This window comes from Oncorhynchus masou, chromosome 5 (assembly GCF_036934945.1).
Source record: "Oncorhynchus masou masou isolate Uvic2021 chromosome 5, UVic_Omas_1.1, whole genome shotgun sequence".
Classification (NCBI taxonomy): Eukaryota; Metazoa; Chordata; class Actinopteri; order Salmoniformes; family Salmonidae; genus Oncorhynchus; species Oncorhynchus masou.
Genome location: NC_088216.1, coordinates 233,685 through 252,512, shown reverse-complemented (window position 1 = coordinate 252,512; position 18,828 = coordinate 233,685). Strand labels below are relative to the sequence as shown.

The 18,828-nt window shown below is 43.6% G+C and overlaps 1 protein-coding gene across 2 annotated transcripts in view; it reads left to right on the top strand.

The window, feature by feature from the left end:
* Positions 1-18,828, top strand: part of ern2 (endoplasmic reticulum to nucleus signaling 2) — an 89,890-nt gene that overhangs the window by 25,200 nt on the left and 45,862 nt on the right. For both annotated transcript variants that reach the window (XM_064958708.1, XM_064958700.1), the window contains exons 11-13: positions 441-591; positions 7,127-7,251; positions 7,553-7,744. In XM_064958708.1, coding sequence (XP_064814780.1) covers positions 441-591; positions 7,127-7,251; positions 7,553-7,744 — 468 coding nt within the window. The remainder of the gene's footprint in view (positions 1-440; positions 592-7,126; positions 7,252-7,552; positions 7,745-18,828) is intronic.

Genomic DNA, 18,828 nt, shown 5'->3' with positions numbered 1-18,828 from the left:
ACTGCCCTAACCCATCTGGACAAGAGGAATACCTATGTGAGAATGCTGTTCATCGACTACAGCTCGGCATTCAACACCATAGTACCCTCCAAGCTCATCATTAAGCTCGAGACCCTGGGTCTCGACCCTGCCCTGTGCAACTGGGTACTGGACTTCCTGACAGCCAATCAGCATGTCTACACAACACACAGCAGCCAATCAGCATGTCTACACAACACACAGCAGCCAGTCAGCATGTCTACACAACACACAGCAGCCAATCAGCATGTCTACACAACACACAGCAGCCAATCAGCATGTCAACACAACACACATCTGCCAATCAGGAGTGTTTTTAGTCTCAGTACTGTGATGTCATTATATACACCTGGTTAGAACTTTTCTCTCTGAATTTGTTTGGCTGATACGTTGACGTGTTGATTGATGTGTTGCCACGGCAGCCGCGGGGCCTGACACTGGCGCGGATCGAGGGACCGGAGACCGAGGAGGTGACGGTTAGAGAGGAGGGAGAGTGTGAGATCATCCCGTCTACCGACGTACGATACCCGCCAGGCTCCACCAACACACTGAACAACCAGTGGCTGCTCATAGGTAACTACCCGCCAGGCTCTATAGGTAACTACCCGCCAGGCTCCACCAACACACTGAACAACCAGTAGGTAACTACCCACCAGGCTCCACCAACACACTGAACAACCAGTAGGTAACTACCCACCATGCTCTATAGGTAACTACCCACCAGGCTCTATAGGTAACTACCCACCAGGCTCTATAGGTAACTACCTGCCAGGCTCCACCAACACACTGAACAACCAGTAGGTAACTACCCACCAGGCTCTATAGGTAACTACCCACCAGGCTCTATAGGTAACTACCCGCCAGGCTCCACCAACACACTGAACAACCAGTAGGTAACTACCCACCAGGCTCTATAGGTAACTACCCACCATGCTCTATAGGTAACTACCCACCAGGCTCCACCAACACACGTAACAACCAGTAGGTAACTACCCACCAGGCTCTATAGGTAACTACCCACCAGGCTCTATAGGTAACTACCCACCAGGCTCTATAGGTAACTACCCACCAGGCTCTATAGGTAACTACCCACCAGGCTCTATAGGTAACTACCCACCAGGCTCTATAGGTAACTACCCACCAGGCTCTATAGGTAACTACCCACCAGGCTCCACCAACACACTGAACAACCAGTAGGTAACTACCCACCATGCTCTATAGGTAACTACCCACCAGGCTCTATAGGTAACTACCCACCAGGCTCTATAGGTAACTACCCACCAGGCTCTATAGGTAACTACACACCAGGCTCCACCAACACACTGAACAACCAGTAGGTAACTACCCACCATGCTCTATAGCTAACTACCCACTAGGCTCTATAGGTAACTACCCACTAGGCTCTATAGGTAACTACCCACCAGGCTCTATAGGTAACTACCCACCAGGCTCTATAGGTAACTACCCACCAGGCTCTATAGGTAACTACCCACCAGGCTCTATAGGTAACTACCCACCAGGCTCTATAGGTAACTACCCACCAGGCTCTATAGGTAACTACCCACCAGGTTCCACCAACACACTGAACAACCAGTAGGTAACTACCCACCAGGCTCTATAGGTAACTACCCACCAGGCTCTATAGGTAACTACCCACCAGGCTCTTTAGGTAACTACCCACCAGGCTCTATAGGTAACTACCCACCAGGCACCACCAACACACTCAACAACCAGTAGGTAACTACCCACCAGGCTCCACCAACACACTGAACAACCAGTAGGTAACTACCCACCAGGTTCGATAGGTAACTACCCACCAGGCTCTATAGGTAACTACCCACCAGGCTCCATAGGTAACTACCCACCAGGCTCCACCAACACACTGAACAACCAGTAGGTAACTACCCACCAGGCTCTATAGGTAACTACCCACCAGGCTCTATAGGTAACTACCCACCAGGTTCGATAGGTAACTACCCACCAGGCTCTATAGGTAACTACCCACCAGGCTCTATAGGTAACTACCCACCAGGCTCTATAGGTAACTACCCACCAGGCTCTATAGGTAACTACCTACCAGGCTCTATAGGTAACTACCCACCAGGCTCCACCAACACACTGAACAACCAGTAGGTAACTACCCACCAGGCTCTATAGGTAACTACCCACCAGGCTCTATAGGTAACTACCCACCAGGTTCGATAGGTAACTACCCACCAGGCTCTATAGGTAACTACCCACCAGGCTCTATAGGTAACTACCCACCAGGCTCTATAGGTAACTACCCACCAGGCTCTATAGGTAACTACCTGCCAGGCACCACCAACACACTGAACAACCAGTAGGTAACTACCCACCAGGCACCACCAACACACTCAACAACCAGTAGGTAACTACCCACCAGGCTCCACCAACACACTGAACAACCAGTAGGTAACTACCCACCATGCTCTATAGGTAACTACCCACCAGGCTCTATAGGTAACTACCCACCAGGCTCTATAGGTAACTACCCACCAGGCTCTATAGGTAGCTATCCACCAGGCTCTATAGGTAACTACCCACCATGCTCTATAGGTAACTACCCACCAGGCTCTATAGGTAACTACCCACCATGCTCTATAGGTAACTACCCACCAGGCTCTATTGTTAACTACCCACCAGGCTCTATAGGTAACTACCTGCCAGGCTCCACCAACACACTGAACAACCAGTAGGTAACTACCTGCCAGGCTCCTCCAACACACTGAACAACCAGTAGGTAACTACCTGCCAGGCTCTATAGGTAACTACCCACCATGCTCTATAGGTAACTACCCACCAGGCTCTATTGTTAACTACCCACCAGGCTCTATAGGTAACTACCCACCAGGCTCTATAGGTAACTACCTGCCAGGCTCCACCAACACACTGAACAACCAGTAGGTAACTACCCACCAGGCTCCACCAACACACTGAACAACCAGTAGGTAACTACCCACCAGGCTCTATAGGTAACTACCCACCAGGCTCTATAGGTAACTACCCACCAGGCTCTATAGGTAATTACCCACCAGGCTCTATAGGTAACTACCCACCAGGCTCTATAGGTAACTACCCACCAGGCTCTATAGGTAATTACCCACCAGGCTCTATAGGTAATTACCCACCAGGCTCTACAGGTAACTACCCACCAGGCTCTATAGGTAACTACCCACCAGGCTCTATAGGTAACTACCTACCAGGCTCTATAGGTAACTACCCACCAGGCTCTATAGGTAACTACCCACCAGGCTCTATAGGTAACTACCCACCAGGCTCTATAGGTAACTACCTGCCAGGCTCTATAGTTAAATACCCACCAGGCTCTATAGGTAACTACCCACCAGGCTCTATAGGTAACTACCTACCAGGCTCTATAGGTAACTACCTGCCAGGCTCTATAGGTAATTACCCACCAGGCTCTATAGGTAACTACCCACCAGGCTCTATAGGTAACTACCTGCCAGGCTCTATAGGTAATTACCCACCAGGCTCTATAGGTAACTACCCACCAGGCTCTATAGGTAACTACCTGCCAGGCTCTATAGGTAAATACCTGCCAGGCTCCACCAACACACTGAACAACCAGTAGGTAACTACCCACCAGGCTCCACCAACACACTGAACAACCAGTAGCTAACTACCCACCAGGCTCTATAGGTAACTACCCACCAGGCTCTATAGGTAACTACCCACCATGCTCTATAGGTAACTACCCACCAGGCTCTATAGGTAACTACCCACCAGGCTCTATAGGTAACTACCCACCAGGCTCCACCAACACACTGAACAACCAGTAGGTAACTACCTACCAGGCTCTATAGGTAACTACCCACCAGGCTCTATAGGTAACTACCCACCAGGCTCTATAGGTAACTACCCACCAGGCTCCACCAACACACTGAACAACCAGTAGGTAACTACCCACCATGCTCTATAGGTAACTACCCACCAGGCTCTATAGGTAACTACCCACCAGGCTCTATAGGTAATTACCCACCAGGCTCTATAGGTAACTACCCACCAGGCTCTATAGGTAACTACCCACCAGGCTCTATAGGTAATTACCCACCAGGCTCTATAGGTAATTACCCACCAGGCTCTATAGGTAACTACCCACCAGGCTCTATAGGTAACTACCCACCAGGCTCTATAGGTAACTACCTACCAGGCTCTATAGGTAATTACCCACCAGGCTCTATAGGTAACTACCCACCAGGCTCTATAGGTAACTACCCACCAGGCTCTATAGGTAACTACCTGCCAGGCTCTATAGTTAAATACCCACCAGGCTCTATAGGTAACTACCCACCAGGCTCTATAGGTAACTACCTACCAGGCTCTATAGGTAACTACCTGCCAGGCTCTATAGGTAATTACCCACCAGGCTCTATAGGTAACTACCCACCAGGCTCTATAGGTAACTACCTGCCAGGCTCTATAGGTAAATACCAGCCAGGCTCCACCAACACACTGAACAACCAGTAGGTAACTAACCACCAGGCTCTATAGGTAACTACCCACCAGGCTCTATTGTTAACTACCCACAAGGCTCTATAGGTAACTACCCACCAGGCTCTATAGGTAACTACCCACCAGGCTCTATAGGTAACTACCCACCAGGCTCCACCAACACACTGAACAACCAGTAGGTAACTACCCACCAGGCTCTATAGGTAACTACCCACCAGGCTCTACAGGTAACTACCCACCGTGCTCTATAGGTAACTACCCACAAGGCACCACCAACACACTGAACAACCAGTAGGTAACTACCCACCAGGCTCCACCAACACACGTAACAACCAGTAGGTAACTACCCACCAGACACCAGACACACTAACCACACAGAGACACCAGACACACTAACCACACAGAGACACCAGGCACACTAACCACACAGAGACACCAGGCACACTAACCACACAGAGACACCAGACACACTAACCACACAGAGACACCAGACACACTAACCACACAGAGACACCAGACACACTAACCACACAGAGACACCAGACACACTAACCACACAGAGACACCAGACACACTAACCACACAGAGACACCAGACACACTAACCACACAGAGACACCAGGCACACTAACCACACAGAGACACCAGGCACACTAACCACACAGAGACACCAGGCACACTAACCACACAGAGACACCAGGCACACTAACCACACAGAGACACCAGGCACACTAACCACACAGAGACACCAGGCACACTAACCACACAGAGACACCAGGCACACTAACCACACAGAGACACCAGGCACACTAACCACACAGAGACACCAGGCACACTAACCACACAGAGACACCAGACACACTAACCACACAGAGACACCAGGCACACTAACCACACAGAGACACCAGGCACACTAACCACACAGAGACACCAGGCACACTAACCACACAGAGACACCAGGCACACTAACCACACAGAGACACCAGGCACACTAACCACACAGAGACACCAGGCACACTAACCACACAGAGACACCAGGCACACTAACCACACAGAGACACCAGGCACACTAACCACACAGAGACACCAGGCACACTAACCACACAGAGACACCAGGCACACTAACCACACAGAGACACCAGGCACACTAACCACAGAGAGACACCAGGCACACTAACCACACAGAGACACCAGACACACTAACCACACAGAGACACCAGGCACACTAACCACACAGAGACACCAGGCACACTAACCACAGAGAGACACCAGGCACACTAACCACACAGAGACACCAGACACACTAACCACACAGAGACACCAGGCACACTAACCACACAGAGACACCAGACACACTAACCACACAGAGACACCAGGCACACTAACCACACAGAGACACCAGGCACACTAACCACAGAGAGACACCAGGCACACTAACCACACAGAGACACCAGACACACTAACCACACAGAGACACCAGGCACACTAACCACAGAGAGACACCAGGCACACTAACCACACAGAGACACCAGGCACACTAACCACACAGAGACACCAGGCACACTAACCACACAGAGACACCAGGCACACTAACCACACAGAGACACCAGGCACACTAACCACACAGAGACACCAGACACACTAACCACACAGAGACACCAGGCACACTAACCACACAGAGACACCAGGCACACTAACCACAGAGAGACACCAGGCACACTAACCACACAGAGACACCAGACACACTAACCACACAGAGACACCAGGCACACTAACCACACAGAGACACCAGACACACTAACCACACAGAGACACCAGGCACACTAACCACAGAGAGACACCAGGCACACTAACCACAGAGAGACACCAGGCACACTAACCACAGAGAGACACCAGGCACACTAACCACAGAGAGACACCAGGCACACTAACCACAGAGAGACACCAGGCACACTAACCACAGAGAGACACCAGACACACTAACCACACAGAGACACCAGATACACTAACCACACAGAGACACCAGGCACACTAACCACACAGAGACACCAGGCACACTAACCACACAGAGACACCAGACACACTAACCACACAGAGACACCAGGCACACTAACCACACAGAGACACCAGGCACACTAACCACACAGAGACACCAGGCACACTAACCACAGAGAGACACCAGGCACACTAACCACACAGAGACACCAGGCACACTAACCACACAGAGACACCAGGCACACTAACCACACAGAGACACCAGGCACACTAACCACACAGAGACACCAGGCACACTAACCACACAGAGACACCAGGCACACTAACCACACAGAGACACCAGGCACACTAACCACACAGAGCCACACAGCTCTCTCGCTCTCTTTCACTCTGTCTCTCTCTCTCTCTCTCGCTCTCTGTCTCTCTGTCTCTGTCTCTCTGTCTCTGTCTCTCTGTCTCTCTCTCTCTCTCTCTCTCTCTCTCTCTCTCTCTCTCTCTGTCTCTCTCTCTCTGTCTCTGTCTCTCTCTCTCTCTCTCTCTCTCTGTCTCTGTCTCTCTGTCTCTGTCTCTGTCTCTCTGTCTCTCTGTCTCTCTCACTCTCACTCTCACACTCTCATCAGGACACCATGAGTTACCCCCGGTAGCCCACACCACCATGTTGAGAGACTTCCCGGTAAACCTGCAGCGTTCCGGTGATGCCGTTATCCCGACCCGGTCTCAGAACAACCGCTATACAGACCATCCTGTGAGTTACAACCCCCTGACCTCTAACCTGAACCCCCACTCACACACAGACCATCCTGTGAGTTACAACCCCCTGACCTCTGACCTCTAACCCCCACTCACACACAGACCATCCTGTGAGTTACAACCCCCTGACCTCTAACCTCGAACCCCCACTCACACAGACCATCCTGTGAGTTACAACCCCCTTACCCCTGACCCCTGACCTCTAACCTCGAACCCCCACTCACACACAGACCATCTTGTGAGTTACAACCCCCTTACCCCTGACCTCTAACCTGAACTTCCTCCCCCCTCTTTAGTTCCAGTCAGTAGGTCATGGTGGTGGAGGGGGTCGTGGTTCGGGTCCTAGCGGGAGCAGAAGGACCCAAGCAGGATCAAGATCAGGGTTGTCCTCTATCCTGCCCGACTATATATACCAGGACCCTGTTACCGTGGTGATCCTGTCTCTACTGCTGGGAGGATGGCTTGCCTTCGCTCTGACTTATCCACAGGTTAGTTCAACAGGACAGGGTGGGCTGGGAGTCAGGGTAGGACAATGTGACCGGCAAGATTGTAATTTACCGGACGTTTGAGACATTTACCAGACCCATATGCATTGGGTGGCTAAGCCATCCCCTGGTGCTCAGAATGACAGGAATCCATTTAGATTCATTTAGAGGGGGGTAATTCATTTAGATGGTAATTCATTTAGATGGTAATTCATTTAGATGGTGGTAATTCATTTAGATGGTAATTCATTTAGATGGTAATTCATTTAGATGGTAATTCATTTAGAGGGTGGTAATTCATTTAGATGGTAATTCATTTAGAGGGTGGTAATTCATTTAGATGGTAATTCATTTAGGTGGTAATTCATTTAGATGGTAATTCATTTAGATGGTAATTCATTTAGATGGTAATTCATTTAGATGGTAATTCATTTAGATGGGGGTAATTCATATAGATGGTGGTAATTCATTTAGATGGTGGTAATTCATTTAGATGGTAATTCATATAGATGGTAATTCATATAGATGGTAATTCATTTAGATGGTAATTCATTTAGATGGTAATTCATTTAGATGGTAATTCATTTAGAGGGTGGTAATTCATCTAGATGGTAATTCATTTAGATGGTAATTCATTTAGATGGTAATTCATTTAGATGGTGGTAATTCATATAGATGGTAATTCATTTAGAGGGTAATTCATTTAGATGGTGGTAATTCATATAGATGGTAATTCATTTAGAGGGTAATTCATTTAGATGGTAATTCATTTAGATGGTGGTAATTCATTTAGATGGTGGTAATTCATTTAGATGGTGGTAATTCATTTAGATGGTAATTCATTTAGATGGTAATTCATTTAGAGGGTAATTCATTTAGATGGTAATTCATTTAGATGGTGGTAATTCATTTAGATGGTAATTCATTTAGATGGTAATTCATTTAGATGGTAATTCATTTAGATGGTGGTAATTCATATAGATGGTAATTCATTTAGAGGATAATTCATTTAGATGGTAATTCATTTAGATGGTGGTAATTCATTTAGATGGTAATTCATTTAGATGGTAATTCATTTAGAGGGTGGTAATTCATTTAGAGGGTGGTAATTCATTTAGATGGTAATTCATTTAGATGGTGGTAATTCATTTAGATGGTAATTCATTTAGATGGTAATTCATTTAGATGGTAATTCATTTAGATGGTAATTCATTTAGATGGTAATTCATCTAGAGGGTGGTAATTCATTTAGATGGTGGTAATTCATTTAGAGGGTAATTCATTTAGATGGTAATTCATCTAGAGGATGGTAATTCATTTAGATGGCGGTAATTCATTTAGATGGTAATTCATTTAGATGGTAATTCATTTAGATGGTAATTCATTTAGATGGTAATTCATTTAGATGGTAATTCATCTAGAGGGTGGTAATTCATTTAGATGGTAATTCATTTAGATGGTAATTCATCTAGAGGGTGGTAATTCATTTAGATGGTAATTCATTTAGATGGTAATTCATTTAGGTGGTAATTCATTTAGATGGTAATTCATCTAGATGGGGGTAATTCATTTAGATGGTGGTAATTCATTTAGATGGTAATTCATTTAGATGGTAATTCATTTAGATGGTAATTCATTTAGATGGGGGTAATTCATTTAGATGGTGGTAATTCATTTAGATGGTAATTCATTTAGATGGGGGTAATTCATTTAGATGGTAATTCATTTAGATGGGGGTAATTCATTTAGATGGGGGTAATTCATTTAGATGGTAATTCATTTAGATGGTAATTCATTTAGATGGGGGTAATTCATTTAGAGGGTGGTAATTCATTTAGATGGGGGTAATTCATTTAGAGGGTGGTAATTCATTTAGATGGTAATTCATTTAGATGGTAATTCATTTAGATGGTAATTCATTTAGATGGGGGTAATTCATTTAGATGGTGGTAATTCATTTAGATGGTAATTCATTTAGATGGTAATTCATTTAGATGGGGGTAATTCATTTAGATGGGGGTAATTCATTTAGAGGGTGGTAATTCATTTAGATGGTAATTCATTTAGATGGTAATTCATATAGATGGTAATTCATTTAGATGGTGGTAATTCATTTAGATGGTAATTCATTTAGATGGTAATTCATTTAGAGGGTGGTAATTCATTTAGATGGTAATTCATATAGATGGTAATTCATTTAGATGGTGGTAATTCATTTAGATGGTAATTCATTTAGATGGTAATTCATTTAGAGGGTGGTAATTCATTTAGATGGTAATTCATATAGATGGTAATTCATTTAGATGGTAATTCATTTAGATGGTAATTCATTTAGATGGTAATTCATTTAGAGGGTGGTAATTCATTTAGATGGTAATTCATTTAGATGGTAATTCATTTAGATGGTAATTCATTTAGATGGTAATTCATTTAGATGGTAATTCATTTAGATGGTGGTAATTCATTTAGATGGTGGTAATTCATTTAGATGGTAATTCATTTAGAGGGTGGTAATTCATTTAGATGGTAATTCATATAGATGGTAATTCATTTAGATGGTAATTCATTTAGATGGTAATTCATTTAGATGGTAATTCATTTAGATGGTAATTCATTTAGAGGGTGGTAATTCATTTAGAGGGTGGTAATTCATTTAGAGGGTGGTAATTCATTTAGATGGTAATTCATTTAGATGGTAATTCATTTAGATGGTAATTCATTTAGAGCGTAATTCATATAGATGGTAATTCATTTAGATGGTAATTCATTTAGGTGGTAATTCATTTAGAGGGTAATTCATTTAGATGGTGGTAATTCATTTAGAGGGTAATTCATTTAGATGGTAATTCATCTAGAGGATGGTAATTCATTTAGATGGCGGTAATTCATTTAGATGGTAATTCATTTAGATGGTAATTCATTTAGATGGTAATTCATTTAGATGGTAATTCATTTAGATGGTAATTCATCTAGAGGGTGGTAATTCATTTAGATGGTAATTCATTTAGATGGTAATTCATCTAGAGGGTGGTAATTCATTTAGATGGTAATTCATTTAGATGGTAATTCATTTAGGTGGTAATTCATTTAGATGGTAATTCATCTAGATGGGGGTAATTCATTTAGATGGTGGTAATTCATTTAGATGGTAATTCATTTAGATGGTAATTCATTTAGATGGTAATTCATTTAGATGGGGGTAATTCATTTAGATGGTGGTAATTCATTTAGATGGTAATTCATTTAGATGGGGTAATTCATTTAGATGGTAATTCATTTAGATGGGGGTAATTCATTTAGATGGGGGTAATTCATTTAGATGGTAATTCATTTAGATGGTAATTCATTTAGATGGGGGTAATTCATTTAGAGGGTGGTAATTCATTTAGATGGGGGTAATTCATTTAGAGGGTGGTAATTCATTTAGATGGTAATTCATTTAGATGGTAATTCATTTAGATGGTAATTCATTTAGATGGGGGTAATTCATTTAGATGGTGGTAATTCATTTAGATGGTAATTCATTTAGATGGTAATTCATTTAGATGGGGGTAATTCATTTAGATGGGGGTAATTCATTTAGAGGGTGGTAATTCATTTAGATGGTAATTCATTTAGATGGTAATTCATATAGATGGTAATTCATTTAGATGGTGGTAATTCATTTAGATGGTAATTCATTTAGATGGTAATTCATTTAGAGGGTGGTAATTCATTTAGATGGTAATTCATATAGATGGTAATTCATTTAGATGGTGGTAATTCATTTAGATGGTAATTCATTTAGATGGTAATTCATTTAGAGGGTGGTAATTCATTTAGATGGTAATTCATATAGATGGTAATTCATTTAGATGGTAATTCATTTAGATGGTAATTCATTTAGATGGTAATTCATTTAGAGGGTGGTAATTCATTTAGAGGGTGGTAATTCATTTAGATGGTAATTCATTTAGATGGTAATTCATTTAGATGGTAATTCATTTAGATGGTAATTCATTTAGATGGTGGTAATTCATTTAGATGGTGGTAATTCATTTAGATGGTAATTCATTTAGAGGGTGGTAATTCATTTAGATGGTAATTCATATAGATGGTAATTCATTTAGATGGTAATTCATTTAGATGGTAATTCATTTAGATGGTAATTCATTTAGATGGTAATTCATTTAGAGGGTGGTAATTCATTTAGAGGGTGGTAATTCATTTAGAGGGTGGTAATTCATTTAGATGGTAATTCATTTAGATGGTAATTCATTTAGATGGTAATTCATTTAGAGCGTAATTCATATAGATGGTAATTCATTTAGATGGTAATTCATTTAGGTGGTAATTCATTTAGATGGTAATTCATTTAGATGGTAATTCATTTAGATGGTAATTCATTTAGATGGTGGTAATTCATTTAGGTGGTAATTCATTTAGGTGGTAATTCATTTAGATGGTAATTCATTTAGATGGTAATTCATTTAGGTGGTAATTCATTTAGATGGTAATTCATTTAGATGGTGGTAATTCATTTAGATGGTGGTAATTCATTTAGATGGTAATTCATCTAGATGGTGGTAATTCATCTAGATGGTGGTAATTCATTTAGATGGTGGTAATTCATTTAGATGGTAATTCATCTAGAGGGTGGTAATTCATTTAGATGGTAATTCATTTAGATGGTGGTAATTCATTTAGATGGTAATTCATTTAGATGGTGGTAATTCATTTAGATGGTAATTCATCTAGAGGGTGGTAATTCATTTAGATGGTAATTCATTTAGGTGGTGGTAATTCATTTAGATGGTAATTCATTTAGATGGTGGTAATTCATTTAGATGGTAATTCATTTAGAGGGTGGTAATTCATTTAGAGGGTGGTAATTCATTTAGATGGTAATTCATTTAGATGGTAATTCATATAGATGGTGGTAATTCATTTAGATGGTAATTCATTTAGATGGTAATTCATTTAGAGGGTGGTAATTCATTTAGGTGGTAATTCATTTAGGTGGTAATTCATTTAGATGGTAATTCATTTAGATGGTAATTCATATAGATGGTAATTCATTTAGATGGTAATTCATTTAGATGGTAATTCATTTAGATGGTAATTCATTTAGAGGGTGGTAATTCATTTAGATGGTAATTCATTTTAATGGTAATTCATTTAGATGGTAATTCATTTAGATGGTAATTCATTTAGATGGTTATTCATTTAGAGGGTGGTAATTCATTTAGATGGTAATTCATTTAGATGGTAATTCATAAAGATGGTAATTCATTTAGATGGTAATTCATATAGATGGTGGTAATTCATTTAGATGGTAATTCATTTAGGTGGTAATTCATTTAGAGGGTGGTAATTCATTTAGATGGTAATTCATTTAGATGGTAATTCATTTAGATGGTGGTAATTCATTTAGATGGTAATTCATTTAGATGGTGGTAATTCATTTAGATGGTAATTCATTTAGATGGTAATTCATTTAGATGGTAATTCATAAAGATGGTGGTAATTCATTTAGATGGTGGTAATTCATTTAGATGGTAATTCATTTAGATGGTGGGAATTCATTTAGATGGTGGTAATTCATTTAGATGGTGGTAATTCATTTAGATGGTGGTAATTCATTTAGATGGTGGTAATTCATTTAGATGGTGGTAATTCATTTAGATGGTGGTAATTCATATAGATGGTAATTCATTTAGATGGTGGTAATTCATTTAGATGGTAATTCATTTAGATGGTGGTAATTCATTTAGATGGTAATTCATTTAGATGGTAATTCATTTAGATGGTAATTCATTTAGATGGTGGTAATTCATTTAGATGGTAATTCATTTAGATGGTGGTAATTCATTTAGATGGTGGTAATTCATATAGATGGTGGTAATTCATTTAGATGGTAATTATTTTAGGTGGTAATTCATATAGATGGTGGTAATTCATTTAGATGGTAATTCATAAAGATGGTAATTCATAAAGATGGTGGTAATTCATTTAGATGGTAATTCATATAGATGGCGGTAATTCATTTAGATGGTAATTTATTTGGGGGTGGCAGGGTAGCATAGTGGTTAGAGTGTTGGACAAGTAACCGAAAGGTTGCAAGTTTAAATCCCCGAGCTGACAAGGTACAAATCTGTCATTCTGTCCCTGAACAGGCAGTTAACACACTGTTCCCAGGCAGTCATTGAAAATAAGAATTTGTTCTTAACTGACTTGCCTAGTTAAATAAAAGTACAATGTTTTTTTGATGGTGGTCATTTATTTAGGTGGTGGTAATTAATTTAGATGGTAATTCATATAGATGGTGGTAATTCATTTCAAATCAAATCAAATGTATTTATATAGCCCTTCGTACATCAGCTGATATCTCACAGTGCTGTACAGAAACCCAGCTTAAAACCCCAAACAGCAATCAATGCAGGTGTAGAAGCACGGTGGCTAGGAAAAACTCCCTAGGAAGGCCAAAACTTAGGAAGAAACCTAGAGAGGAACCAGGCTACGGGGTGTGGCCAGTCCTCTTCTGGCTGTGCCGGGTGGCAACCCAACCCAGACAAAATGATCACATCAGTGACTCAACCCACTCAGGTGACGCACCTTGAAATCAGCCCTTGCTTTGACAGGAAGCCAGTGTAGAGAGGCTAGCACTGGAGTAATATGATCAATTTTTTGGGTTCTAGTCAGGATTCTAGCAGCCGTATTTAGCACTAACTGAAGTTTATTTAGTGCTTTATCCGGGTAGCCGGAAAGTAGAACATTGCAGTAGTCTAACCTAGAAGTGACAAAAGCATGGGTTAATTTTTCTGCATCATTTTTGGACAGAAAGTTTCTGATTTTTGCAATGTTACGTAGATGGAAAAAAGCTGTCCTTGAAATGGTTTTGATATGTTCTTCAAAAGAGAGATCAGGGTCCAGAGTAACGCTGAGGTCCTTCACAGTTTTATTTGAGACGACTGTATACCATTAAGATTAATTGTCAGATTCAACAGAAGATCTCTTTGTTTCTTAGATGGTAATTAATTTAGATGATAATTCATCTAGATGGTGGTAATTAATTTAGAGGGTGGTAATTAATTTAGATGGTGGTAATTCATATAGATGGTAATTCATTTAGAGGGTGGTAATTAATTTAGATGGTGGTAATTCATATAGATGGTGGTTATTCATATAGATGGTAATTCATTTAGAGGGTGGTAATTTATTTAGATGGTGGTAATTCATATAGATGGTAATTCATTTAGATGGGGGTAATTCATCTCGATGGTGGTAATTCATATAGATGGTGGTAATTCATATAGATGGTGGTTATTCATATAGATGTTGGTAATTCATTTAGAAGGTGGTCATTGATCTAGATGGTGGTAATTCATTTAGAAGGTGGTAATTCATTTAGATGTTGGTCACTCAACGAGCTGTATAAGGCCCCAAGCAAACAAGAGAATGCTCACCCAGAAGTGGCACTCCTAGTGCCCGGGGTAAAATTTACATCCGTTTTACCTCATTTCTACCAGCATGTCACATGGTGTTAAGGACACCTTAACAGTCACTGGCTTCATCAATAAGTGCATCAATGACGTCGTCCCCACAGTGACCGTACGTACATACCCCAACCAGAAGCCATGGATAACAGGCAACATCTGCATTGAGCTAAAGGCTAGAGTTGCTGCTTTCAAGGAGCGGGACACAAATCCGGACGCTTATAATAGATCTTGCTATGCCCTCAGCCGAACCATCAAACAGGACTGTCAATACAGGACGAAGATTGAATCCTCCAACAACGGCTCTGATGCACGTTGGATGTGGTGGGGCTTGCAAACTATTACGGATTACAAAGGGAAACCCAGCCGCAAGCCGCCCAGTGACAGGAGCCTAATCAGACGAGCTAAATGCCTTCTTTGCATGCTTTGAAGCAAGCAATACTGATCCATGCATGAGGGCACCAGCTGTTCAGGACAATTGTGTGATCATGCCAGCATACCACCCGGCATACCACTGCTGGCTTGCTTCTGAAGCTAAGCAGGGTTGTCCCTGGATGGGAGACCAGATGCTGCTGGAAGTGGTGTTGGAGGGCCAGTAGGAGGCACTCTTTCCTCTGGTCTAAATATCCCAACCCTGTGTAGGGTGCCGTCTTTCGGATGGGACGTTAAACGGGTGTCCTGACTTTGAGGTCATTAAAGATCTCATGACACTTATCGTAAGAGTCGGGGTGTTAACCCCGGTGTCTTGGCTAAATTCCCAATCTGGCCCTCAAACCATCACGTTCACCTCCCCAGTTTACAATTGGCTCATTCATCCCCCTCCTCTCCCCTGTAACTATTCCCCCAGGGAGTTGCTGTAAATGAGAACTTACCTGGTAAAATAACGAGAAAAATAAACTGTGATCATGCTCTCCATAGATAGATCTCTCCATAGCCGACGTGACGCAGGGCCAGATGGATGTGTACTCAGAGCATGATATTTAAACAGGTCAACATTCACAAGACTGATTACCAGGACGAGCATGCGCTGACCAACTGGCAAGTGTCTTCACTGACATTTTCAACCTTTCTCTGAGCCAGTCTGTAATACCTACATGTTTCATGCAGAACACCATAGTTGACTACAGCTATAGTGCCCTCAAAGCCATTCACTAAGCTAAGGACCCGAAACTCCTCCCTCTGCAACTGGATCCTGGACTTCCTGACGGGCTTCCTCCTGTACAGTAGGGGGCGGTGTTTCCAACTCCCATTCAATACCTGGACTTCCTGATGGGCCTCCCCCTGTACAGTAGGGGGCGGTGTTTCCAACTCCCATTCAATACCTGGACTTCCTGACGGGCTTCCCCCTGTACAGTAGGGGGCGGTGTTTCCAACTCCAATTCAATACCTGGACTTCCTGACGGGCTTCCCCCTGTACAGTAGGGGGCGGTGTTTCCAACTCCAATTCAATACCTGGACTTCCTGACGGGCTTCCCCCTGTACTCCTTGTTCACGCGCGACTGTGCGACTCCAACACCATCATTAAGTTTGCTGACGACACAACGGTGGTAGTCCTGATCACTGACAACGATGAGACGGCCTACAGGTCAGAGACCTGGCAGTGTGGTGCCAGGATAACAACCCCTCCCTCAACGATGAGACGGCCTACAGGTCAGAGACCTGGCAGTGTGGTGCCAGGATAACAACCCCTCCCTCAACGATGAGACAGCCTACAGGTCAGAGACCTGGCAGTGTGGTGCCAGGATAACAACCCCTCCCTCAACGATGAGACAGCCCACAGGTCAGAGACCTGGCAGTGTGGTGCCAGGATAACAACCCCTCCCTCAACGATGAGACAGCCTACAGGTCAGAGACCTGGCAGTGTGGTGCCAGGATAACAACCCCTCCCTCAACGATGAGACAGCCTACAGGTCAGAGACCTGGCAGTGTGGTGCCAGGATAACAACCCCTCCCTCAACGATGAGACGGCCTACAGGTCAGAGACCTGGCAGTGTGGTGCCAGGATAACAACCCCTCCCTCAACGATGAGACAGCCTACAGGTCAGAGACCTGGCAGTGTGGTGCCAGGATAACATCACCGACAACGATGAGACAGCCCACAGGTCAGAGACCTGGCAGTGTGGTGCCAGGATAACAACCCCTCCCTCAACGATGAGACAGCCTACAGGTCAGAGACCTGGCAGTGTGGTGCCAGGATAACAACCCCTCCCTCAACGATGAGACAGCCTACAGGTCAGAGACCTGGCAGTGTGGTGCCAGGATAACAACCCCTCCCTCAACGATGAGACAGCCTATAGGTCAGAGACCTGGCAGTGTGGTGCCAGGATAACAACCCCTCCCTCAACGATGAGACAGCCTACAGGTCAGAGACCTGGCAGTGTGGTGCCAGGATAACAACCCCTCCCTCAACGATGAGACAGCCTACCTCCCTCATTGTGAGCAAGACAAAGGAGCTGATCGTGGACTACAGGGAAAGAAGGGACGAGCACGTCCCCATTCACATCGACGGGGCTGTAGTGGAGCGGGTCACGAGCATCAAGTTCCTTGGTTTCCACCTCACTAATAAACTACCATGGTCCAAACACACCAAGACAGTCGTGAAGAGGGAACTTTTTCTCCCTCAGGAGACTGAAAAGATTTGGCTGAATGGGTCCTCAGATCCTCAACAGGTTCAACAGCTGCACGATCAGGGGCATCATCGCTTGGTATGGCAACTGTTCGGCCTCCGACCGCAACTTGGAGGGCCCTCCTTTGTGTTTCTGACAAAACTTTGAGGGTGACTTCGGGGACACACCCATCAACTTCGGGGACACACCCATCAACTTCGGGGACACACCCATCAACTTCGGGGACACACCCATCAACTTCAGGGACACACCCATCAACTTCGGGGACACACCCATCAACTTCGGGGACACACCCATCAACTTCGGGGACACACCCATCAACTTCAGGGACACACCCATCAACTTCGGGGACACACCCATCAACTTCGGGGACACACCCATCAACTTCAGGACACACCCATCAACTTCAGGGACACACCCATCAACTTCGGGGACACACCCATCAACTTCGGGGACACACCCATCAACTTCGGGGACACACCCATCAACTTCAGGGACACACCCATCAACTTCGGGGACACACCCATCAACTTCGGGGACACACCCATCAACTTCGGGGACACACCCATCAACTTCGGGGACACACCCATCAACTTCGGGGACACACCCATCAACTTCGGGGACACACCCATCAACTTCAGGACACACCCATCAACTTCAGGACACACCCATCAACTTCAGGACACACCCATTAACTTCAGGACACACCCATCAAAAATGTATTCAATTGTTTTTGTCCCCTGATCAATCTACACAATACCTCATAATGACAAAGTGAAAACGGGTATCATATTTCCATAAGTATTCAGTCGCTTTACTCAGTACTTTGTTGAAGAACCTTTGGCAGCGATTACAGCCTTGAGTCTTCTTGAGTATGACGCTACAAGCTTGGCATGCCTGTATTTGGGGGGTTTCTCCCATTCTTCTCTGCAGATCCTCTCTGTCAGGTTGGATGGGGAGCGTCGCTGCACAGCTATTTTCAGGT